General features: G+C 39.4%; 1 protein-coding gene across 1 annotated transcript; it reads left to right on the forward strand.

The window, feature by feature from the left end:
- Positions 1-1,376: 1,376 nt before the first annotated feature.
- LOC115924098 (eukaryotic translation initiation factor 3 subunit A-like) lies at positions 1,377-26,088 on the forward strand. Its single transcript, XM_030985859.1, has 20 exons — positions 1,377-1,543; positions 2,668-2,858; positions 3,327-3,469; positions 3,859-4,022; positions 4,711-4,769; positions 5,657-5,797; positions 6,826-7,034; positions 7,372-7,543; positions 8,735-8,932; positions 10,098-10,214; positions 11,876-12,064; positions 12,855-12,992; positions 13,722-13,931; positions 15,010-15,114; positions 15,830-15,943; positions 17,261-17,383; positions 18,741-18,894; positions 20,597-20,684; positions 23,294-23,368; positions 23,828-26,088. Exons 1-20 carry the CDS (start codon positions 1,495-1,497, stop codon positions 25,035-25,037), a joined length of 3,849 nt encoding a protein of 1,282 aa, XP_030841719.1. The 5' UTR covers positions 1,377-1,494; the 3' UTR covers positions 25,038-26,088.

Below are 26,088 nucleotides of genomic sequence, written 5' to 3' on the forward strand. Positions count from 1 at the left end.
CTACTACTACTATTAATGATAGCAATAATAATAATGACAATAACCCCCCCCCCCCCCCCCGCTTATTCAGCGGCTGGCTGAGTGGTTGCGATTTTTGGGGGACCAACAACAAAAAAACAAAAAATGTGCTCTTACCCCCCGTGTGCCCCCTCCCCCCGGGAAGAAATTCCTGGATCCGCACCTTGGTATACGGGTATAATATTATGATGCTCTAAATGGGTTACTATTTCGCAAAAAATCCCGAAACATGGGTTACGATTTTGTGCTGCAAAATCCATAAAAGTGCCCTCACATTTCAGATCTTGGCCTCAGACATGGGTCACTATTTTTGCAGGATAATCTTCCCAAAGATCTCGCTAAAGTGAAAATTCCAGATGCGAAATCCTCCAAAAATTATTGACATCATTTCGCTTTTTCATCGAAAGTTATCGCCGATGGTCGGCTAGACTAATTTATAAACGGGTAATCCCGACAAAAAAAAAACTTGGAACGTTTAAAAGAAATTAAAGGAAAAACAAACAGCTCAAACATGATCGAAAGCTGTTTAATTAGTTAAGGGATTAAGGTATGTGAAAGTGCAAATCATTGATGCAAATGGAATACGGCAAAACCTTAAACATGGGTTGCGTTTTGAATGGAAGTCCCTAATAATGGGTACCCTTTTCTGCCAAAATGACCCTTAAAATGGGTATGGGTTGAGACGCTTCAGCCACACACCCTCGTCCAAATCGAGTCTGAGACCCCCCCCCCCCTCCCATCGGATTAGACGTTGACTAGTGTAAAACCGTGCATTTCGAGTTTGCCGCAAAAACGCTTTTTAAATTATACCCCCCCCCCCCCCCAAAAAAAAAAAAAAAAAAAAATCATTTCTCTATCTATCTCAGTATCTCTCTTCCTCCCCTCCCTCTCTTCTACTCCCTCTCTCTTTCTTTCATTTGTCTATCTATCTATATTTTTCATACCGTACTTACCTTGGTTACCTATGCCTACTTATATATATATACCTACTTACCTAGTATACCTACCTATCTATCTATCTATCTGTCTATCTGTCTAGCTATCTATCTATGTATCTCTCTATCTATTCATCTATCTATCTGTCCACTCAACCCCTCTCTCTCTCTTTTTCTCTTTCTCTCACTCTCTATTTCTATCTGTCTTCCTACTTACCTTTAATAGTTACCTACCTACCTATATACGTACTTACCTACCTACCTGTATATCTATCTATATATCTATCTATTTATCTCTCTATCTATTTATCTCTCTATCTATTTATCTATCTATCTGTCTATATATTTATCTTTATATACCAACTTGTCATCATTTTCTCGTCTAGTCTCGATTCCAGAGCTCATCGTGACGTCATCACCCACATGGGTCGCAGAGCCGCCATATTGTAAAATTCGGGAGTGTGAATCTCGATCTGGCCATAAATATTTCCGCCTAGCCACCGGATAATTTCGATTGTGTCGAACAACGTAGGCTCACAAGATGCCTACTTATTTTCAGAGACCTGAGAATGCTCTGAAAAGAGCAAATGGTAAGTATTTGTGGTCTAAAATGAATTTAAGCGTGTGTTTCATTCATTCATTCGTGTACTAAAAATTATGATGTGATAGAGTGCAGTGTATTATGTACAGGCGGACATGCATAAGGCCATGCACAGTGTACGTGGTGTCCGCTTCGCGCGCCTGCCTGTGTCTATCATGTCTATGCATGTGAGCTTGAGCTTTGAGGTCATGCCGGTTGTGTAGTTCTGCCATATGTTGAAAATGCTTCATATTTTTCCTTTTTAGGTTCCAAGTTTTTACCCTTTAACTTGCACAAACTATTTGAAAATCAATGCTAACCTGAAGTAAATTCAACTTCAATTTCTTTCCTGGCATTTAATTAAACAAAAGAAAGATTTTTGTTAGGAACCTCCCATTTTTAATTGTTTTAATTTAATTTCTAATTTTAGAACTCCCCTCTCCCATTTTTCTATTTTTTTCTTTCACCGAGATATCAAATAGCTAAGTTGTTGTCTGTTTAGATTATAGAGTTGTACATTGCTGCTGGAGTACAGAATCTTCATATGAAATATTAAAAGAACGAGTCAATATGATGATGATCAAATGAAATTAGTGAAAAAGTTGAAAAACAAGAATGAAGAAACACCACCATGACTATTGACCAATTAATACTAAATAGGCCAAGTAAAACAAATTCCTAGTTTCTTGTCCCAGTCTACCTAGTGTCTGGCTGCCTCCTTTGTCATAACATTTGGGAAATCTGAAGAAAATGTTGGCAATAATTTATAGAAAATTCTCTTCCTGATCGTCAAAAATAAATGGAACTGAAAAATTGGTCGATTATGTCTGGCTTCGCGGAATGTCTTGGAGCTGGAGGATAGTGTCAGAAGTCAAAGAATTTTTTTTTGTTAACCTTCTTGATTTTTATAGACAAAAAATGTCTTGTCCGTGTTTCAATCTTGCACTTGTTGTTGAACTGGTTCTTTTGTTCGTTTATAATGGAAAGAAACATTGAAACCACACCATTTGTTAACAATCACTGATCGAGCTAGTGTTAGATCAAGCCCATGAAGTAATATCCAAAAATAAAAAAAGATAAGATATGATTTTCTTGCTTTATTGAAAAAGACACTTATTTTCTTGTCCATTTCAGAGTTCATCGATGTTGGCAAGAAGCAGCCGGCCTTGGACGCCCTCTACGATGTCATCAAGAGCAAGCGACATCGAACCTGGCAGAAGATCCATGAGCCCATCATGGAGAAGTACCTGGAGCTCTGCGTCGACCTCCGCAAGAGCCACATTGCCAAGGAGGGCCTCTACCAGTACAAGATCATCTGTCAACAGGTACATCCACAAGTGCACACATTTGGAAGGGCTTGACACTTTAAGGGGTGTGGCACTCAGGGACATTATGGACCCCTAAACTATTCCCCTCAAAAAAAATATGTAGTGTTGAGCTTTGCATTCAGAATGGTTTTGTAAATTTATTTCGGAGCTGAAGTCGGGTCAACAAAAATGTATGAGTTTGTTTGCATTATAGAAATAGAAATTTAAACCCCCAAAACACAGAATAGTTGTATGCAAAGACAGCAAAGTATCATAGGTTATCAGTTAATAAATGAAATTATTAAAAAATTAAGTCCTCAAACGCAGAAAGCACAACTTTTTGTATTTTGTTAAGGTCTGCACACATCATGTGGAAAAATGTTTAAATGGCATCAAAGTATTATGGATCAAGTGAATGTTCTAGAGGGGATGCTGCTTATTTGAAGTTTGATATTAATGAATCATTTTATCTTGTTTTTTATCAAGGTGAATGTGAAGTCCTTGGAAGATGTGGTGAGGAAATACTTGAAGCTCGCTGGAGACCAGACAGAGGACGCTAGGAAGGCCTCCGAGGCAGTGGTTGGTCATGTCGATGTCGATGATCTCGATAATCTCACCACCCCAGAAAGGTAAAAAAAAAAAAAAAAAGGCAATTTTTTTTCTTCTCATTTCGCTGTTCCCTTTTGTCTATTGTTTCTTTGTTTCTTTCTAACCATCTTTCAGTGTTAGCTCTTAGTCTCACTTTTAAAGTTGTGAACTTGACCAATCTAAGAAATTTTTCATGGAGCAAATGTGGCCATAGTATGCATGCATACAGTCTGTCCTTCAGAAGGTAATTCAGGGATGCCAGTTTTCAGGCAGTAGCATGAATTCAGGCCCTGGCAAGTTGTTTTCAGACCATAGTTAGGCTCTTTTCTGTACAAAATAGCTCATTCTAGGTGATTTTCAGGCCCTCTGATCAATTCTAACCGACATCCCTGGTTATTCTATTCTTAACTTTCTTCCATTTTTCCTACAGCCTTCTCCTGAGTGCGGTCAGTGGAGAGGACGCTCAGGCCAGGAGTGACCGCGTGGTCCTGATACCATGGGTTAAGTTCCTCTGGGAGTCCTACAGACAGTGTCTGGACCTGCTCAGGAACAACAACAGACTGGAGAAGCTCTACCAGGATGTGGCCCAGGATGGTAGGTCCAGGGGGCGTTTCACAAAACTTGTCATCAGTGACAGATGACAGTTTTTGTTACAAGCTACTGAAATCCTTGCTTGTGATTGGTTATCAGCAGATTTGTAACTGATTTCTGTCATTTGTCATTGAAAAAAGGCTTTGTGAAGTGGGTCACAGGGATAGGGTCAGAGATGGAGTGGTGGCAATAATTAGGAGGAGGAGGAGGAAGGTTGTTATTCTAACAATCTTGGTCATTTGCAGGGAAATTGCCATAAGTCAAAGTCCAATCACATTCCTGCAAAAACATGCAAATGGCAGAGATGTTAATAAAATTCTTTATCGTTTCTTACCAAGGGCATCAGTATATTAGAGAGATAGTGGTAAGAATGACTATTATAATTACGTTGTTACACTGATGCGGGGCTTCCACTCAGTGCAGAATGTACAACCAAACTAGAAAATGATGACAGGCAGGAATCTGCAGAGTAGATGACTCGATCAAAGTGTTTAATGTTAAGTAAAGAAAACAAAAAGTAATGGTCATAGATAAAAAAAAAAATATGAAAAGAATAGAAGGGGAGAAAAATAAATAGAATTCATTCTTAACACACTAAACCATTGCACAAAGTATGACTTGAGTGTTTAGGTCAGCGATTGTAGATGTGACATGCTGACCGAAGGAGCTCTTTCTCATGTTATATCCACAGCTTTCAGATTTTGCCAGAAGTACCAGAGGAAGACTGAGTTCCGGAAGTTATGTGATAATGTAAGTATGAATAGTTGAATACAAAATTCAGCGAAATAGTAAAGCATTTGAAAGAAGTCACAAAGTTCACATGTTAATTCAGGAGCTCTACAGACCTGCCAACCAGTACGATTTAGTCGCATTTAGTACGATTTTTAGAAGCAAATTTTTTTTTGTTTTTTTGTGGGTATTTTGTGTGTGTGTTAGCCATTTTCAATGGCAAAATGCCCATTCTGTCCTGTAAAGTATCCTACAAGCATCTCAAATTGGCAATTTGGGGATGTTCATTGGTTCATCAAACACAACAGTCGTGACGAAATCATGCATATTCAACAAATGATCCATAAAAAAAAATTGATCCGCGTAACAGTCTGTGTTTATTTTTAAGAATACAACTTCCGGCAGTAAAATACAACTTTTGGGATTAAAGAATACAGTTTTTGAACTCCAAAGGTTGGCAGGTCTGGCTCTAGACTGCTATTGAACATTAAAATGAATGGTTCAAAAATTGATCTTCATACGTAGTTCATGAAAAGGAGAGACTTTGCCAATGGACATTTTGAGATTTACTTTTGCAAAGAAATGTCAACATCTATAGATTTCTTAGCAGGTTCTAAATCAGAAAATATTCATAATGCATTTTTGTTTAAAGCCCCACTGTACTACTTGTATCTACTTGCTCCTGCTATATAGAAAACAATGCCAAATCGGTGCCTGTTTGCCCCCCATGATCCTCTATTTCTTATGTTGATTGAGATCTGAGTTGATGAGATAGCCACCTGTCAGTGACCACCCTGGGTGGTCTAATCCTTTCTAGCCAAACTAGTACAGACGACCTTTAGAAAGTAAAGTGTGTAGTTTGCGGGCCTGCCATCATACTTAACAGTGTACATTTGTCTCTTTTGCAGTTGCGTAACCATCTGAACCTGATCGAGAAGCACCAGAACCAGTCGACATCCATCAACCTGAACAATGCCGAGAGTCAGCAGCTTCATCTGGATACCCGTCTCTTCCAGCTTGATACAGCCATCAGTATGGAGCTGTGGCAGGTCAGTCCCATCTTAATACTACCGTCGATTAGGCCCGCCTCCTTTTTGACTGCGGCCTCCTTTTCATTACTAACTACTATTCAGAAGAAATAAAAAGATCCCTCCCCCAAAACAAAGCCTGTGATATACATTTTGTTTAAATAGCTTCTAAAGTTATACAACTCATTTGTTTTGTCATACATTGCCTCAGTATACTCACATAGCACTATATCTTTGAATAAATAGGCTTGGTCAGCTATAGTTAGCATGGCAGCCGTCTTGAAAAAAATAGCAAAAAATAGTAAATGGTAATGCCCTGCCTCCTTTAAAAAAAAAGTGCGGACGAGAAACACATTATTTTTGTTATTTGGCCTTACTAGTATAATCTATGGTTAATTTGTTGTGGAAGGGTTAAAGTATAGCTTCATGTTGACAATTGACACCCGTCTGTTCCATCTTGATGCACCTACGGCAGGTTATTCCCGCTTCCTACCCTTGCTTGAAATATTTGATATTTGTGAAATCAGTTGTTATCTGAGACTTTTAAAGGGTAACTAATGTTGGCTATGATTACTGGTATCTGGGACTATATTCAACTGACTTCTATCAGTTTATACTTGACTGTTATAATTGTAATTTGATTCCCTTTAATTGACTTGGTCTACAAGGGTGAAATTTACTTCCATTTATGATTGGAAATGCCCAATCTCTCTTATTTCTATTAAAATGATTCAAAATCTAATAGGATTTGTTAAAATTCTAGCACCATTGGCACTGATTACAGATTCCAGTTCCTGATTTTAGGCGATGTAGTTTTCTGGCTTAAAAATTGTTAGATTATAGACTTGAGACCAGGGACCCGTTTCACAAAGCCCTTTTTCAATGACAAATGACAAGTCTGCTGACCACCAATCAGAAGCTAGGATTTCAGTAGCTTATAACAACAACTGTCATTTTTCACTGATGACAAGTTTTGTGAAACGCCCCCCTTGAGCCTACTAGCCACCCACTTCCTTAACAATGCAAATCAATATGCTTATTCTCCACAGGAAGCCTACAAAGCAGTGGAGGACATCCACAACCTGATGGGACGTTCCAAGAAGTCTCCCAAGCCCCAGATGATGGCCAACTACTACCACAAGCTTGGTCTGGTCTTCTGGAAGTCTGGTAACGGTCTGTTCCATGCCTGCGCCCTGCACCGTCTGCTCCAGCTCTCCAGGGAGCACAGGAAGAACCTCACCACCGAGGAAGTCCAGAAGTAAGTAGTCCTCACACCTCCATCTCGAGGGGTCAGTGACACAAAGACGTAACTTCTTTTTGGCCATTTTTTGAGAAAAAGTGGTTTATGTGTCACTGAGCACTTAGGCCTTAACCCTTACTGTACTGGGCTATTTTGAGCACCTCACTGACTGGGGGGGGGGGGGGGGGCTATGATCTCGGCCATCGAACGTCCGATGAACACATTGTTAAACGATGCCTTTAATGCATATTTTAGTTGTAATGCTTGTCATTCTCTTTTAAGAATTGGTATCCCACTCCATTTATTCAAGTGATATATTCCAATGTTTCTTTCAATGTTTTTTTTCTTTCCACAGGATGGCTTCCCGCGTGCTGCTTGCCACCCTCGCCGTCCCTATCTCGCCTCCCCGCAATGACATCGGGGACATGCTGGATATGGGTAACACTGCTGCAGAGAATCAGCGCAAGCTTGCCAACCTTCTGGGCCTGCAGTCCTCCCCAAACCGTCGCCAGCTCATCAAAGAACTGGTAGGAACTTCTATTAAAGCCACACTATACTACTTGTAGCTACTTGCTCCTTCTATATAGAAAACTTCACCAATCAGTGCCTGTTTGTCCCCCATGATCCTCTTTTTCTTATGTTAATTTAGAGCTGAGTTAATGATATAGCCACCTGTCAGTGACCTTGCTGGGTGGTCTAATCCCTTCTGGCTAAACTAGTACAGATGGCCTTTAAAAATTGCATATTGGATATTGCAAAAAGAAGTGAGTGTTATATCAACATATCTGCAGAAAGAAATTAAGTCAATTCTAGTGCAAATGTAGGTAAGGGCAGCTTGAATCTCTTGGTTTGAGAAAATCTGTGAGTGTATATGATGTTAACCAAAGTAGTGGAACCTTCTGAGTACTTCATGAGGAAAACACTTGCCCTCTCTGACACACTCCAGATTTTTGCCTTTTCCCTGATGTTTATACTTATTTTTGCAAAACCCACTAGAGCTTGGATAAGATAAAATATCTGGTAAAATGATCCTCTCGGTGTCAAAGTGACTAAGTAGTTCTGAATTGCCCTTTTTCTTATGTTAATTGAGAGCTGAGGTAATGATATAGCCACCTGTCAGTGACCTTGCTGGGTGGTCTAATCCCTTCTGGCTAAACTAGTACAGCTGGCCTTTAAAATTGTCTTCATGTAGTTTCATTTTGTACCAATTTTCGGCTTGAGCTTTGAAATCATCTTAATCTCCAAACAAAGATAACTTGTTATTTTTGTTTGTTTTAGGGGTCCATTTCAGACGTGAAGTATCTTCTATTATAGGAGATTGGTCAGAGGCAACCAAACTTTAGATATTGAACATGTCGGCACTTACATGATGTTCGAATTTCTGGACAACATTTTTTACTTGCTTCTGTTTAGGAAAACCTGATATTGGATTACAAATTACAAATTTTACACCGGTAGACAGTTCAGTTGCAAAATTTGTGAATCACGATTATGGACGAATTGCGAAGATGATTCTTATGTCTCAAAAGTGAAGTATGTAGCATAAGGATGAGGCCTCACTTCTGAATAATGATAATAATATTCAGTTATTGTATAGCGCATTTCACATGAAACAACATCTCTATGCGTTTCCAAAGAGCTATTGAAATAATTACCAGTATCTGCTGTACATTAGGGTTTCCTGCTTAATTTTCTCACTCCTTCTATCCACCACACAGATCAAGTACAACGTGGTTCCCCACGTGATCCCTCAGCTCCATGACCTCTTCAAGTGGCTGGAGGTGGAGTTTCATCCCCTGCACCTGTCTGATAGGGTCTCTGGTATCCTGGACTTCCTCAGGGATAGCAAGGAGACTGAGATGGCTCAGTATGTACCTGCTCTCCAGGACAATGCCATCATGAGACTCCTCAAGCAGGTGGGTCAAAGCACACATAGCTGCATTACTATCCTGGCTGTATATTTAAACCTATTTTATTGATTCTCAACATTTCAAAGACCACTGTACAAAATTCAACTGATTTCACTAAAAATCGGTACTTTAATAACAATTGATGACACCTAATTAGCAGTAAAATTCACCTAAAACACCTAAAATAGCTGTCAAACTTGCTTACAGTCGCATCGGCATGATTGTTTGCATTTGGGTATTATGTGTGAATTGACTATTCATGAGTCCAAATGCTGCCTTTTACATGTAGTGCAGTGCTAGAAGTCTATGCTTTGCTGCAGTGGGTGAAGGAGATGGTCTTCGGCGAATAAGGGACAGTTCTGACATTGTCACTATTAATAGTTGACTGAACAAGGTTGAGTATGTTCAATGTAGATCATTATCTCCATTCTATTCCTGACTTATGTATGACCATCAGAATATAAACATCAAACATTGTAGCTAACCAATATGCCATCACTTCAGTATTGAATTGTTCAATGTTTTTTAACCCCCAAAAGTTGCGACTATATCTTTGCTGGTTCGTCATATGATCTAGCAAATGTCGATCCATGTGTACTATTTGTGTGTCCAGTGTGGTATAGTAGTTTATTGGCTTTGAACATTGAGGTCCCAAGCCAAGGTTGAATATCCCAGACAATGAATCTTAATGGAATTGTGCCAAGGTGTATTTAAAAGTAGTGCATGGTTGTCTTCTAAGATTTAATTTCCTAAACAATTGTTGATAAGTAATAATAGCAATAATTCTAGTCCACATGTGGATGAAGGCAAATTAAATCTTTTTTTTTGGAGAAAATCTGTGAGTGTATATGATGTTAACCAAAGTAGTGGAACCTTCTGAGTACTTCATGAGGAAAACACTTGCCCTCTCTGATACACTCCAAATTTGTGATTTTCCCTGATGATCATGTTATTTTTGCAAGTCCCACTAGAACTTAGATGAGATAAAATATTGGGTAAAATGATCTGCTAGGTGACAAAGTGACTAAGTAGCTTGGAATTGCCCAAAGCCAATAAAGGTTTTTTCCCCTTCCCTTCATACGACGTAATAGTAATAATTTCCAATATGTGAATCTTAGTATATAAATATCTAAAAAAAATCCCTAAAAACATCTATCATTTTTCTCAATAGGTGTCTGAAGTGTATGAGACGATCGAGATGTCTCGCATCTATTCCCTGGTGGAGTTCTCCTCCCACTTTCACCTGGAGAGGATGGTTGTTGATGCTGCAAGGAACGGAGTTGTCCAGGTAAAGGAAAATTCTGTAAACCCATTCTGTAAATCCATCAACATTCCTTGGAATGTTCATTTCGAAAAAAATTGAAATTGTCCTACTTGTATGTTCATGCAGCTAAATAATTGAATCACAACATGCAGTTTTTGCAAATCCGCGTTGTTTTTTTTGTTGTGAAAATGGTTGCCGACAAACAAAATGGCTTGCCCTTCCTAACAACATGTAATATATGCAATTTGCGTAATGACAATTGAAATACTATTGAAATACTATTGAAATACAATTATTTGCATTTCAGTATCGATATTGCAAAAAGCAATGAGTGTTATATCAAAATATCTGCAGGAAGAAATTAAGTCAATTCTAGTGCGCATGTAGATAAGGGCAATTTGAATTTCTTAGTTTGAGAAAATCTGTGAGTGTATATGATGTTAACCAAAACTAGTGGAACCTTCTGAGTACTTCATGAGGAAAAAACTTGCCCTCTCTGATACACTCCAGATTTTTACCTTTTCCCTAATTATCGTATTATTTTTGCAAATCCCACAAGAGCTTGGATGAGATAAAATATCTGGTAAAATGACCCTCTAGATGTCAGAGTGACTAATTAGCTTGGAATTGCCCAAGGTTTTTGCCTCTTCCCTCCAGTTTAATGAAATAATTTGTATTTATACTCTTTGTTCAAATACAGATATGGAAGTGCCTCTATATTGTCTTTAGGTATATGGGGAACATTTTCATCAAAGGCTAGTTTTGCCAATTAGCTATTAGTTGAAAATTGTTCATAACCAACTAAGTCAGCAAGTGAATATTAGGACACAAAGTACACAGTGCCCTGGGTTGATATCAGTGGGCATTCTGGCTATCCATCACTTGTTAGCCTCTGTCCTGTCTTTAAGAGAAGGTTGAGTTCGGGGAAGAGGTGAAAAATAATTTATGAGCGTTATCATTGTTATTATGCAAGTGTGGAAGAACATCAGATAAAAAAGGTTCCCTGAAAAAGTAAAGCACAGCTATTCAAATGCCTTCATATTCTAGATATGGCATGTAACAGCATAGAAATCATGACAGATTTTTACGCCTCATGTTCGTGTAGTCCCATATACATATTTCTGTGTACAGTGCTTGCAACTTTACCAAGACTGGGCCAAATTCTTATCATTTTGATGATTCCAGAACCTTGCAGTACACACCAATACTATATACTAGATGATCAACCTTTTCTGATCGATTCCACATTGTGTCTTCCACAATGCAATCGCATGACCAGGGGGGTGTTTCACAAAGATCCTAATTTGAACTTATCTCTAAGTTGGACTTAAAAAATATGGAAAGCCATTAGCATCTTTGAAAATATTTTGTAAAAGTTATTTTGAAAGGCATTCATTGTTTATTGAAATCATTCATATTTTCTATCATCAAGGAGATTTCATGTTCTGGATGTGGAATTAATAAAAAGTCTAAAATACTTGAATTTCTGCTTTTGAATATATTTCATTTAAAGACTCTAATGGCTGTCCATAATTTTTAAGTCCAACTTAGAGTTAAGTTCTACTTAGGATCTTTGTGAAACACCCCCCAGATCTCAACCTTATCTTTAACTCATTCACAAGCATGGCATTATATACTTTACACAAATTTTTAACAAATCAATTGTGCAATATCTCTCTGTTCAGGTTCGTGTGGACCATGCCAAACAGTGTCTGGTCTTCGGTTCGGACCTGTCCTCCTCCCAGTACGAGCTCCAGGAGCCTGAGGGCCCTCACATCCAGGACATGCCCTCGCAGCAGATTCGTCACCAGCTCACCCAGATGTCCAGCGCCCTCGTCAAGGCCATGCGCCTCATCGACCATGAGAAGATCGAGGTAGGCCACTAAGTTTTGACTGGATTTTAGCCAGTTTTGACTGGTTTCCACTGGTTTTGACTGGTTTCCACTATTTCTTGGGAAATTCAAGTGTTGTACTGATCTCTAATTAGATTTATAGAATCATGTAAAAATTAGAATTTTGTCTCATTTTATCATGCTTTTTCTGTTCTTGTGGTCTCTCTCTCTCTCTCTCTCTGCCTCATTCATTTTTTCTTGTCGACATTTTATTTTAAAGATGTCAATTCATATCTGCAGAAAGAAATTTAGTCAATTCTAGTGCACATGTAGGTAAGGGCAGTTTGAATATCTTGGTTTGAGAAAATCTGTGAGTGTATATGATGTTAACCAAAGTAGTGGAACCTTCTGAGTACTTCATGAGGAAAACACTTGCCCTCTCTGATACACTCCAGATTTTTGCCTTTTCACTAATGATCATATTATTTTTGCAAATCCCGCTAAAGCTTGGAAAGATAAAATATCTGGTAAAATGATCCTCAAGGTGTCAAAGTGACTAAGTAGCTTGGAATTGCCCTATGCCATATGTTAATCAGATCAGATAATCAGTAATGAGATTTGTAGAATAACATAAAAATTAGAATTAAAAAATTTGGTCACATATTTTGTTAAAAAAGAGAAAAATATATTTGTTCACTTATGTTTTCTTGGTAAATTTGGCACAGGACTCTCTTTTAGTATGCCTCCTGTCATTTTGAATTTTGAAAAAACACATTATGTTGGATGTTTTACCTTCTAAATGTTGCATTCTTAATGTCTCGCATGTCCACAGGAGGATCAGGTGACCCGTAAGCACCAGGTCATCCAGAACTACCAGCGTACCGCCCGCAAGGACCATGAAGCCATCCTGATCAGGAGGCAGATCATTGAGGATAGAAAGGAGAGATTAGAGAACCTTACTGTCCAGAGGGTGAGTTAGAACTACAAGGTCTTTGTGTCATTTACTTAAAGATTAATTTAGAATATCTTTGAAAAATCACTCCTACAGCGATGTAGGTGCTACATAAATAGCCTTCGTTCCCCCTTTTCAAAGAATACTTCCACCTGTTTATCACGGAGTGCACTGCTAGTGGATAAATTTATAATGATTACATAACTTTCATGAGCCACGTATCCAGTATTGTTTCTCAGTGTGTTTCACAATTTGGTCTGCAATGACCTTTATCTGCTCATGCTCAGAACTATGAAATGGCTTATTGCTTTGATCTTGTCAAGCATGTTGTTACATCCATTGAAAAAAAGACAAACCACTAACCAGTATCCACTCCTCTGTGACTTTTTTGCAATGTTTAGTAACAAATATATATATATTTTTTTTTAATTATAAAAAAAGGGTCAACCTTTATATAAGGATTGTTTTCTTACAGGTCGCAACCTATTCAGTTTATTTTATGTCCTTGTCAAATATTTTCTTAATGTGTATTTTATGTAAAGCCTCAGGTTTTTTGTTCACAAATGCCATTTACGAACTGCTATGAACGCCGTACGAATGATTTTCAGACGATGGAAATTCGGGAAGACAATGGAAAAACGGAGATTCATACAAACCTTTGTGACCGTAGCTTTATATAGCTGATTGTTATATGAAATGTTGTCTTTTTAACTGGATTAGATTGAATTGTATTGAATTGACTTACAGGAGCGTGCCGAGCAGGACATCATTGAGGAGCAGCAGCGAGCCCAGCGGAACGCCGAGCAGCAGCGTCTGGAGCGGGAGGCGACCGAGCGGGCTCGTCGTAAGCAGCAGGAGGACATGGAGGAGATGAAAAGGAAGCATGCCAAGGAACGCATCAATGCCATCAAGTCCTCCAGCATCGCATCTAGGGTCTTCTCCATGTATGAGATGGAGGTGAGTGGATATTAGATATTTAAGATTGTGTGGTGATGGATGGATAAGAACAGTATTAAAGATAAAGACCAGTTACGGTCATGCGATTGCATTGTGAAAGAAACGTTGTGGAATCAATCAGATAATGTTGATCATCTAGCATATAAGTATTGGTTTTGACTGCAAGGTTCTGGAATCATCAAAATGATAAGAAATTTGGCCCAGTCTTGGTAAAGTTACAAGCACTGTACACAGAAAGATGTGCGCGATATCTATCCGGTCCAAATATATATAAATTAGTAGGCAGTTTCTCGGCAAAATTTGTATCATCACTTATTAGTCAAAACATTCTTTCACATGATTGGTAATAAGAGCTTCCATTGCATTTTTTGAGGGAGGCGTTTCCAAAACTGGTCTTTACCTTTAATATAATGATTATGATGATGATGATTATGATAAGATTGATGATGAGGATGAGGGTAATTGGAACTCATTGTGACAGTAATAAAAAGGACATTGATGATTGGTGATGATTATGATCAGGGTGATCAAGTAGTGGTGATGGTGGTGGTGGTGATCTGTGAGTGTATATGATGTTAACCAAACTAGTGGAACCTCTGAGTACTTCATGAGGAAAACACTTGCCCTCTCTGATACACTCCAGATCTTTGCCTTCTCCCTGGTGATTGTATCATATATGATGACAATGATAGGGAGGTGATGGTGTGGATGGTGATGATCTTTGGTGACGTTGTTGGTGAATATGACCATGTGGGAATAATGGTGATGGTGATGAGGGTAATGTACTTAAAGATGATGGTGGTGGTGGTAGTGGTGATGATGATGGTTTTTTTTTTTTTTTTTTTTTTTTTTTTGGGGGGGGGGGGGGCGATGATGTGTTGATCTTGATGATGGTGATGTTAAAAATGATGATGGGGGTGGTGGTGGTGGTGTTCTTGAAATTGGTGATGGTAAAAATGATGAAGATGGTGATGTCTTTTATCTTATACTGTCCCAAAGCTTGTGACAGTGCAGTGGTATGCTGATGATCCTGTAGGTCTGGAGTTAATGTTTTATTTCCTCTTCTATCCCATTTTAGGAATTGGAAAAGCTTGATGCTGATCAGATCATGCAGAGGCATGTAGAGCAGCTCGAAGCTGAGAAGAAAGAACTTCAGACCAAGCTGAAGTCTCAGGAGAAGAAGGTAAAAATTCCTAATCCCCTCACTTCTCTCTCACTTCTCTGTCCATAGTATTTCTATCTGCCTTCCTATATCCACATACCTCCTTTTATTTTCTATCCCTTGTACATGTTCTCAGACTTTTTTCTTCGACTTATCCCTTTCTTTTTGCGGCCTTTTTCTTGGGCTGAAATTTTATGACTTTTTTCTCTTGAGTCTTGCTCATCTTTTGAAACAAATTTTTTCGGTCAAAAATGGTTTTGTATTCATTTGAAATCATATTAAGTGGGTCACAATCTTGTGACCTTCTGCATGTATGCTCTGCAATACTGTGCTACACCCATTTTTCCTTTCAATATATCTCTGCGAAATGGATTACGGTATGTATATTGCAAAAAGAAGTGAGTTTTATATAGAAATATCTGCAGGAAGAAATTAAGTCAATTCTAGTGCAAATGTAGGTAAGGGCAGTTTGAATCTCTTGGTTTGAGAAGATCTGTGAGTGTATATGATGATAACCAAAGTAGTGGAACCTTCTGAGTACTTCATGAGGAAAACACTTGCCCTCTCTGATACACTAGATTTTTGCCCTTTCCTGATGGTCATGTTATTTTTGCAAATGTCACTAGAGCTTGGATAAGATAAAATATCGGGTAAAACGATCCTCTAGGTGTCATAGTGACTAAGTAGCTCAGAATGGCCCATTTTCATATGTTCATCTTATTACTTTTTGTCACAGGTTGATTACCTTGCCCGAGCCAAGCGTATTGAAGAGATTCCACTTCTTGAGGAAGTCGCTTCGGAGCTGACCGTGAAAGATCGTGAGCTGTGGGACCAACTTGAAGAGGAAAGGGTAAGTGAGCTTGTCGACCGTGACTGGTAGTGTTTATCCCTTGTCCAATAGTCCATTTTCATAACTAACCAAATTCAATGGACATGTCTCTGAGAAGTTCCTCGATGCAAATATTTCATGCACCTGTTGCGAATAATTGTATTTCAAACTTCAGAATGCAAATTGCATACATGGAAGAAATTAAGTCAATTATAGTGCACATGTAGGTAAGGGCAGTTTCAATCTCTCGGTTTGAGAAAATATGTGAGTGTATATGATGTTAACCCAAACTAGTGGAACCTTCTGAGTACTTCATGAGGAAAACACTTGCCCTCTCTGATACACTCCAGATTTTTGCTCTTTCCCTGATGATCGTATAATTTTTTTGCAAATCCCACTAAAGCTTAGATGAGATAAATATTGGGTAAAATGATCCTCTAGCTGTCAAAGTGACGAAGTAGCTTGGAATTGCCCAAAGCCAATAAAAGGTTTTGCCTTTCCTTTACAGTTAAATGAAATAATTTGTATCAAGGCACTTTACAAGGATGTATGCATTAGATTTGGTTACATCACAAAAAATGGCCTATATGTTCTATGACATTCTTTGTGGCTATTGCTTGTTGTCAATTTCTTTATCAAATGTATTCCAAATTTTAAAATCATTGACCTGACAATACATTCAATGCCAATGCATCCCTAAAATCTTTGACAAAATGAAACTGGATCAAACGTTGCCAGGCAAAATGTTAGGTCACCTTCTCAGGCATCTGTTTCATTATATCGTCCATCTTACTTACCATAAACAAGTATTGTGAAGTAAATCCGCGATGAGACCGTTAATAAGGAGGGTTTGAACAGCGTCAGGATGCAGATTATTAACGCATTCTCCTGTGAAACAGTTTTCATAGATGCATTGTGTTGGGATTGAAGGTATAGACCAGTTCTGGTCAAGCGATTGCATTGTGAAAGAAACGTTGTGGAATCGATCAGAAAAGGTTGATTGTATCTAGCATATAAGTATTGGTGTGTACTGCAAGGTTCTGGAATCATCAAAATGATAATAAATTTGGCCCAATCTCGGTAAAGTTAGAAGCACTGCACACAGAAAGATGTATATGGGGCTACACGATATCTATCCAGTCCGGATAGATATAATTATTTACCAAATATATCAATTAGTAGGCGGTTTCCCAGCAAATTTTGTATTGTCACATGAGGGTCTAAACATATTCTAGCACATGATTGGTAATAAGAGCTTCCATTTCATTTTTTGAGGGGGGGCGTTTCCAAAACTGGTCTATACCTTTAATCCAAATCCCTCCCTATGTGTCGTGACAGGTCAAGCAGCTGCAGAAGGAGCGTGAGCAGGCCTTGGTCACCAAGCATCGTTTACTACGCGTTAACGACGAACGAGAGAGCTTCCTTGACATGCTCAGGCAGACTCGACTCAACCTTTATCAGGTAAGCCCGTTTTGTGACTTAGGGGGTGTTTCACAAAGATCCTAAGTTGAACATATCTGTAAGTTGGATTTAACATTCATGGAAAGCCATTAGCATCTATGAAAATATTTTGTAAATGTTATTTTAAAAGGCATAGAATGTTGATTCAAATCTTTCATATTTTCTATTTTCATGGGAGATTTCATGTTCTTGATGTGGAATTTATGAAAATTCTAAAATACTTGGAATTTTCGCTTTTGAATATATTTAATTTTAAGGTTACAAATGGCTCTCCATAATTTTTAAGTCCAACTTAGAGTTAAGTTAAACTTAGGATCTTTGTGAAACACCCCCAAAGGCATCTAGCCATGATCAGTACCTTGACAGATATATGGACAGATGGATTATATCACCAAAGCCAATTAAGTTCCCCATATCCAAACAGGATCAGGCGGATAGGCACCGATGAGAAAGATCATTGGCTTTTGAGATAGTTTTGGTGGAGAATGCTGAGAATATTGTCTGATGGAACGTAATAAGGCATTTGTTCAAAATCAAAAAGGAGAATAGGCTATCTTGTTTCAAAAGGGAGATCAAAACAAATTTAAGTGTTTTCACCACATTGATAGATTGGACATATTCTGAAGATTATCAGCTGGCCTTCTTGCGGGTAGCCGACCCTATATTCTTTACATCTGAGATATGAGTTCTGATAGTTCATGAACCCAGAAATTAAGTCAATTCCAGCGCACATGTAGGTAAGGGTGGTTTGAATCTCTTGGTTTGAGAAAATCTGTTAGTGTATATGATGTTAACCAAAGTAGTGGAACCTCTGAGTACTCATGAGGAAAACACTTGCCCTCTCTGATACACTCCAGATTTTTTGCCTCTCCCCTCCACAGTTTAAACTTTTCGAGGGATTTCTAAGGAACGGTTATCTTACATGCTCACTTGCGCAGTGTATATGGCCAACTGGGTGACAAAAATACAAGGTAGTGGTGAGAAATAAAGATCTGCTCAACTCCAAAAGGGCTCTGGGAAATGGCTTTTGAGCTATGGTTTTGGAGGAGAATGCTGATAATATTGTTGGATGGAATGTAACAACACTAAGGAATTTGTTCAAAATCATATCGGAGAATAGGCTACCCTGTTTCAAAAGGTAGATCAAAACAAATTTGAGTGCTTTCTCCACATTTATAGATTAAACATTTTCAAAAGATTATCATCTGCAAGTAAAAAGGCTGTATTGAGCTATAATTTTCAATGGCTAAACCTGCCTTCTTGCAGGGTAGTATTCTTTACATCTGTGAAATGATTTCTGATAGTCCATGAACCCAGAGATCACGACTCTTTGTTTCTTTCTTGTGAACGTCTGCAGGAGAAGCTGGCTGCCTTCCAGGAGAAAGTGAAGGAGGAGCGAGCCAAACGCCTGCTGGAGCGGAAGGTCAAACGTAAGGAGGACCGTCGAACCAAGTGGTTGAAGGAGAAGGCCGAGGAGGAGCAGCAACGCAAGGATGAGGAAGCAAAGAGAGGTGGGTTTTTTCCTGATTTTTTAATTTTTTTCTTCCCGATTTCCCCCCTATTTTCCCTATTTTCCCCTTTTCCCCTGATTTTTCCCGCTTTCCGTACTTAAAAGGGGGGAATGTTGTTAGATTTTTTATTTTTCATTTTTTACTTTCACCCCTTGGTGGGTGTCATGAGCTGGTACAGTGAAATCTGTCCCTAAACAAGATTCCAAGCTATTCTCAAAATTAGGCAAAACTTGGAAGGCGGGTTCCCTCTTTATCCAGTCTGAGAAGTCGTGAACATTTATATTTCTGTAACTTGCAGCGTATCTCTCAAATAGCATACCTGCCAACCACCCCGATTTAGGCGGAGTTCCTCCGCATTTTTCACACCAACTCCGAATTCCGAATGCATGCCTCAAAACTCTGATTTTTTTTTTTTTTTTTTTTTTTTTTTTTTAAGAGTGTAATGCACTTGGAAAGTATATAACTATTATGTTTGTATTTTGAAATGTAAAGCGCCTTGAGCATGTTCATGTAAAGGCGCTCAATAAATACCAATATGTATGTATGTATGTATAAGACTAAAGCATAACACAGCACTGATAACCAGATCACGCCGACATCCGCGCTCGCGCTCATAGAAGATATACACAGCGCAGCCCGAACGTGATCGTTAGTTCCCCCCCCCCAATCTACGGGCTACTACCCCAATCCTTCGGTGGTTCGCGACCTTGTAGTCCATCCAGAAAAATTTACTCCTAATTTCTCTTGTCTCAGGTTGGCAGGTATGAAATAGGCATAGGATTAGGAATCAATGTTTAGATTAGGGTTAACATGAACTTTTTGATATTTCAAATAATGTAACAAACCTCAGTGGAGGTTAAGCAAGTAGCAACGAACAACAAGAATGTGCAAGTTTTTATTACGCAACAAGAATGTGCAAGTTTTTATTGCGCAATGTTCATGTAGTCAACAGGCCAAAATGCTTAACATTGCCTGTACAGTGTATTCAGTGTACAGTGCATGCACTGTTTGTATAAAGACCAATTCTGCATGTATGCCCTGCACTACTGCTCTAGACCTATTTTTCCTTTGGATATATCCCTGCAAAATGGATTTCAGTATGGATATTGCAAAAAGAAGTGAGTGTTATTCCAAAATATCTACATGGAGAATTAAGTCAATTCTAGTGCAAATGACAGTTTGAATATCTTGGTTTTAGTAAGCAAAATCTTTGAGTGTATATGATGTTAATCAAAGTAGTGGAACCTTCTGAGTACTTCCTGAAGAAAACACTTGCCCTCTCTGATACTCTCAAGATTTTTGCCGCTTCCCTCCATAGTTATAACTTTTAGAGGGCTTTCTAAGGAACAGTTATCTTTATTGCCCACTTGTGCAATGCTAGTGGCCAACCAGGTGAAAAAATACATGGTAGTGGGAGAAATAAAGCTCTGTTAAGCTCTAAAAGCACTCTGAATAACTGGGGGACTAAAAGAGCTTGGCATAAAAACAATAGTAACACATCATAATTGTCATGCGGAATTCTCACATAAACTGGCGCAAATCCAAAAAGAGGTAAATTGAACAATAAAATATTTTTACAACCAGAACAGTAATAGTATTACATCCTAAATGATTAGCTTGTTGTTTACTTGGTTATAGTTCTCTCCAATTATTCATGAATTTAATTTGTTTATTTTTTTTTCCTTGTTGTTTTTGTTGACAGTTCGTGAGCTGGAACAGCAGCAGGCTGAAGCTGAATACCAGGAGCACCTTAAGAAACTCCAGGAGCAGGAGGAAATGAAAATAGCAAGGTTGGTTTTACGATCAATTTAAAATATATCTTCAAAGCCATACTGTACTAGAAGCACTACCTCAGGTCAGCTGTAGGAGTACTAAAAAGTAACTCGCTAACTGCTGGTTCTCGCATCGAGTCCTCTTGAAGTGGAAAATAGGTATCGAGTTACACATTGTTGGCAAGTTGACCATGAGATGGCGCTGTGCAATAAATGGTACGCTAGGGCAGAAAGTTCATCAGTTCAGCATCGCTTTAACATATTTCATGATAATTGTGATAATCTGACTGTTTGAAAGGGAAGGATGTGCAATCATATCTATCCTCACATTTGCCAAATGGAGCAGATGTAAATGTTGGTTATCGAATGTAAGAAACCCCTGTAGATATATACTTCCCCTACATTTTTGTTTGAATGTTAAGGGAAATTTATTGACAATTTTCAAGGAAGTGTCTACCATTAAGAGTATTGAAATCTGTGAGTGTATATGATGTTAACCAAAGTAGTGGAACCTTCTGAGTACTTCATGAGGAAAACACTTGCCCTCTCTGATACACTCCAGATTTTTGCCTCTTCCCTCCACGGTTTAAACTTCAGATTTTTGTCTTCCCTTCTATTTTCTACTGTTCAAATATGTATCGTGATACAGAGATTAGAGGTACATTTGGCAATTGGCATATGAAGTGGGGGGGGGGGGGGGGGGGTGGTGGGGTATTGGATGTCCAGAGTGAAATTTTGGGTTGTATGTGATAGACCCCTGTTAACATGGAGGAAAACTTCAGATCTATATTAACAGGACACCTTTTACCGTTGAGCCCTGATTTACACACATGTATACACAACACCAGGCCTTAAATTAATCGACGGCCATCGACGGCCAGGCCGTCGATGCCCCTATGACTGGCCGCGGTGCCCTCCCAAAAAAAGATAAATTCACGGCCAAAAAGGCCGTGCCCTTTTTTTCAAACTGGCCGACGTGCCTTTTTTTCCAACTGGATGTGCCCTTTTTTTTTTAATTTGCGCACATAAAACCACCAATTGCGCCCATAATCATCTAAAACTAGACGGCAAGGCGCAAGTGTTTTCCGTGAAAATGCGCCCATAAATTATTAGAACAGTAAAAATACACGAATCACGAACAGTCTGCCGCCCACGAGCTCTCTTCTAGCTTCGTATTTAGTGCTTTAATAAGGCGCAAGTGCCGTGAAAATGCGCCCTTTGTTATTATATAGGCAATGCGCTAGCGCACGTACAATCACGCGATCGCATGATATGCATATGGTGCATGCTGTTGACGCACGCACGTACGTACGTACGTACAAATCGAAGGCCAGGATCAAGAAAACAAATCGTCAAATGGAGAAATAAACAAGCATTCAAATAGTCATTAGAGATCTGTCGAGGTTTGTTTGTAGGTCTAGTTTATTATTTTATCTCAAATAGAATTTAGAATTATCTTATTAATGAGTTAAGAACACCTACGATGTTCTCGATCGTAGTTACTCTCATTTTGCCACCAGCCGACCTCGCTTCAAAAAGTTACCCCGCCAGCTTCCCAAGACGAACGTTTCGAGTCCCGGTAAAATTACGCGCTGCGAATCTCCGAGGGTGCATCGGTTTCGCTGGCAAACTTCCAGCCCGACAGCTTCCCACCAAAAGTGGCGAGAGTGTGTGTGCGAGGAACGATTTTGGTTTCGTGAATGCACGTTACGCAACTGAGCTGAGCGTGTCACTTTCAGCTGTCGAATGTCTATAAGGACATTTTTACATCTTATTTCATTAGTTAGGCCTATCTAGACCTTTCTATACAACAGTTAAAAAGATAATTTCTTCAAATTTGCTCCTACTAGTACCGAGAGAGTGGCGGAAGGTTTGTGTGTGAGGTGCGATTTTGATTTGGGATACCCGGCCCGGTAAACTTGCCAAGTCCTTCTGACTTTCGTGTTTGTGAAATTGACAATTTATTTATTCATTTGCTCATCAATATTTTTAGTTACTTTAAAATACTGTTTAATGTGCAAGTTTGATGTTCTTAATCAATCTTTCCTGTTCATATTGTTAAGATTAAAAAGTTATTAAATTGATCGTTCGATCTATTCACATTATGAAATTAACATTTGTAGACTCTCTTTGAACTTATGATTAGATAAGGGGGCCTATCTCTTTTTGGAAAATTGCCCCTTGCTCTGGTAAATTCCCGTGGCAAAGGGCAACTTAAAAAAAAAATTGCCCCTTGCTCCTGGCTGCTAAATCTAAGGCTTGCGGGCCGCCGCCTTGTTTGTATGTACCGTAGACCTCTATACATTCTGTGAAGAAGCTGGTGCTAAAAGTCATGGGAAATTGATCCCGCACAAGTTTCATAAAATACACATGACATCTAACAAAAATAGAATCAATTTTTTTGGCCTCATACTCGATGCCCTTTTTGTAAAATATTTTGGCCTCGATGCCCTTTTTGTAAAAATATTTTGGCCTTGGTGCCCTTAAAAATATGAGGTACTCAAGGCCAAACTGGCCTTGCCCTAAAAATGACGAAATTTAAGGCCTGCAACACAGACTATAAACTAGCTAAATAATCAACTAGGATGAGGTATTGTTATAACTGATTATTTTCATCTTTTCCACAGATTAAGGGAAATTGAAGAGAAGCGCATGAAAGATACCAGACCTTCAGAGCCTGAAAGGACTTGGCGTGATGATAAGTAAGTGAACTGCATTGTAAGAGGGTCATGGTGAATTATTAAGGGTTTTAGTAAGCAAAATCTTTGAGTGTATATGATGTTAAACCAAACTAGTGGAACCTTCTGAGTACTTCATGAGGAAAACACTTGCCCTCTCTGATACATTCAAGTATTTTGCTTCTTAACCCTGTAAATTCAATTTCAGCCTTTAGTTTACATGGGATTGGTGTTAATCAAATTAGTATACATGTTACATTCTAGGGCAAGTACATTTGATATAATCCCATTTAGACGGGACATTTTAAGAATAAGCTATCCCTGGGGATGTGCCTATTTTACTCCCACATAGGTATTATAATAGCAGCTATGTTGACTCCCAACTTGACTAAGAGTATTTTCTTTATCTGCCTGTCTGTATGAAAGCCTACAATGGTTGAAGGCCATTATTGTTCTTACACTTTGTTCTTTGTCTTTGCTCAGGCCGAAAGAGATATGGCGACCGGTCACTAAGGAAGGAGGCTGGAGGGAACGCGAGAGACAGCGTGAAGAAAGTCGCAGAGAGAGATCTAATCAGGAACCACAAGAGGAAGAGAGGGAAGCTCCTCCCACCCAGGAGCAGCCTGATTCTGAAGAGCGAGTGCAACAACAAGAAGCAGCACCACCAGCACCTGCTCCAGAGAGGGAGGAGAGGAGGATTAAGAGTCGCTTCGTGAGCCGGGACATCCGCTACGAGGAAGGCGGAGAGTTTCACCCAGCGACGAAAGAGCGAGAGGAGAGGCGTGCCAGGGAGGCAGCAGAGGAAGCTACACGTGCTCAACCCTCGAGGGATGAGGGGGAGACTTCAAGGCCTGCCGCCCGAGACACCCGCGTCGATGCACCTGACATCGTCCGTGACAGTGAAAGAAGAGATGACTCCAGTAGGAGCGATAATCGCAGTGCTTGGAGAAAGTCGGAAGGATCACCCAGAGAGATTGAAGGTCGCCCACCTCGCGATTTGGGTCGCCGTGACGAGGGTCCAAGGTCGTTCGGTCGCGATGAGCGGCCACGGGGAGGTTACGGCGGCGGCAGACGGGATGATGGTCCACCACCAAGAGATCTTGGTCCAAGAGATAGCGGTCGTAGGGAGGAGCGCTATGGTGGACAAGATGGCGACGACCGGAGTTGGAGAGGTGGTGGTGGCCAACAAAGAGGTGATGACTCCCAGCAGAGTGCCAGACGCTTAGAGAGGCCTCGCAGGGATGACGATGGAGGAGGAGGAGGAGGAGGAGGAGGAGGATGGAGAAGTGGCCGTGGTGGCGATCGTGGTGGAGATCGTGGCGGGTACGGCGGTGACCGAGGTGGAGATCGTGGTGGAGATCGTGGAGGCTATGGTGGTGATCGTGGCGGTGACCGCTATAGCGACCGTGGGGGCGACCGGTTCGGTGGCGACCGCCGTGGCGATCGCGGTGGTGACCGCGGTGGCGGTGCATGGCGCAACGATGACCGTGGCTCAAGGCCTGAGCCCCGAGGGGAACCCAGAGGACCAAGGGAAATGCAACGTCCGGTGAGGAATGAGGGTGGATCATCAAGGGTAGAAGAGCCAACCTGGCGGGGTCAGGGTGGAGAGAAGGGTGGGGAAAGAGGCGGTAATCAACAACGAGATGAACCCAAGAGAGAAGATGACGGATGGACCACTGTCAGCAAGCGTTAAATAGTTAAATTTATGAAAACCCCAAGTTCTAACTTGTTATTTGGTAGTTATTTGGTAATAAAGGCCTGCATTTCTTGTTCACCATCATTTGGATCAAATTGATGCTTTTCTTTTCCTTGCATGCATGACAGTATTGTCATCACAATGGCAGTAGCTCTAACAAATTTGACCATTTTTCTTTTGAAAGACAAGTTGGTGTGAAGCACACGTCATTCCTCTAATACATACGTTTGCATGAGACTTGCAAATATTGGTTGAAATAAGGTTTTGTGTTTAATTCTTTTAGTTTATTAAGACTAACTATACCATTTATTTGAGAGGAGATAACTAAAAAGAGAAGATTTTATTTTAACTTACTATTGTACCACATGAATGGCCACCTAGGGTGCTTGATATGGAAAAGTGGAAATTTACTCCTACTTATTTAAACTTCTTACATGAAACTTTTAACTATATCATGTAGTATTATTATAGAGTATGTTAACATTCAAATGAATGCAACTATTGAAGCATCGTCTTGATAGAATTTCCTGTGAGAGTTCCCAAATACTTTACATTCTGTGTTTAGCATGTCTGTTTCCTTTAGAGGCATTATTGCCATTAGTATTATGTATGTTTGAATTTGGAATAGTAAACATAAGATACACTTTGTTGTACAGCAAAGTACATGTACAAATTTGTGTTGAAAAATTAATGAAGATAAAGAGATGTCTCCCTCTAGGGGCGTTTTTGTTTGATCCTCCCCTTTATTTGGGTGGGGATGGGTAAGAGCTTTGATTGCATCGTTAGAAATCCTCATCTTTTTCTCATGGGAATTGAAAATCATGGGATTAAAAAGAATCGTTACTCATTTGAATGAAAATGATCAATTGTTGAAAACATACAATAGTAGAACTGAGAAGCTGTGTCTAACACTATTATTCATATCCATATTCTATTCCCCAATTAATGTTCTTTCATTCTTATTTCAGAGAATTATTTTATCTAAAATTTGTGAATTAACATTTCTGCATACTATCCACCTTAGTTTCTTTGGAATGAAAAAAAAAAA

This window comes from Strongylocentrotus purpuratus, unplaced genomic scaffold (genome assembly GCF_000002235.5).
Source record: "Strongylocentrotus purpuratus isolate Spur 01 unplaced genomic scaffold, Spur_5.0 spur5_scaffold_15, whole genome shotgun sequence".
Taxonomy (NCBI): Eukaryota; Metazoa; Echinodermata; class Echinoidea; order Camarodonta; family Strongylocentrotidae; genus Strongylocentrotus; species Strongylocentrotus purpuratus.

Bases quoted from the DNA above. Each gene is read 5' to 3' on its own strand.
- LOC115924098 (XM_030985859.1), top strand. From the start codon at position 1,495: ATGCCTACTTATTTTCAGAGACCTGAGAATGCTCTGAAAAGAGCAAAT. The intron at 13,932-15,009 runs GTGAGTGGATAT...ATCCCATTTTAG, and splicing joins TCTCCATGTATGAGATGGAG to GAATTGGAAAAGCTTGATGC. The intron at 18,895-20,596 runs GTGGGTTTTTTC...TTTTGTTGACAG, and splicing joins GGATGAGGAAGCAAAGAGAG to TTCGTGAGCTGGAACAGCAG.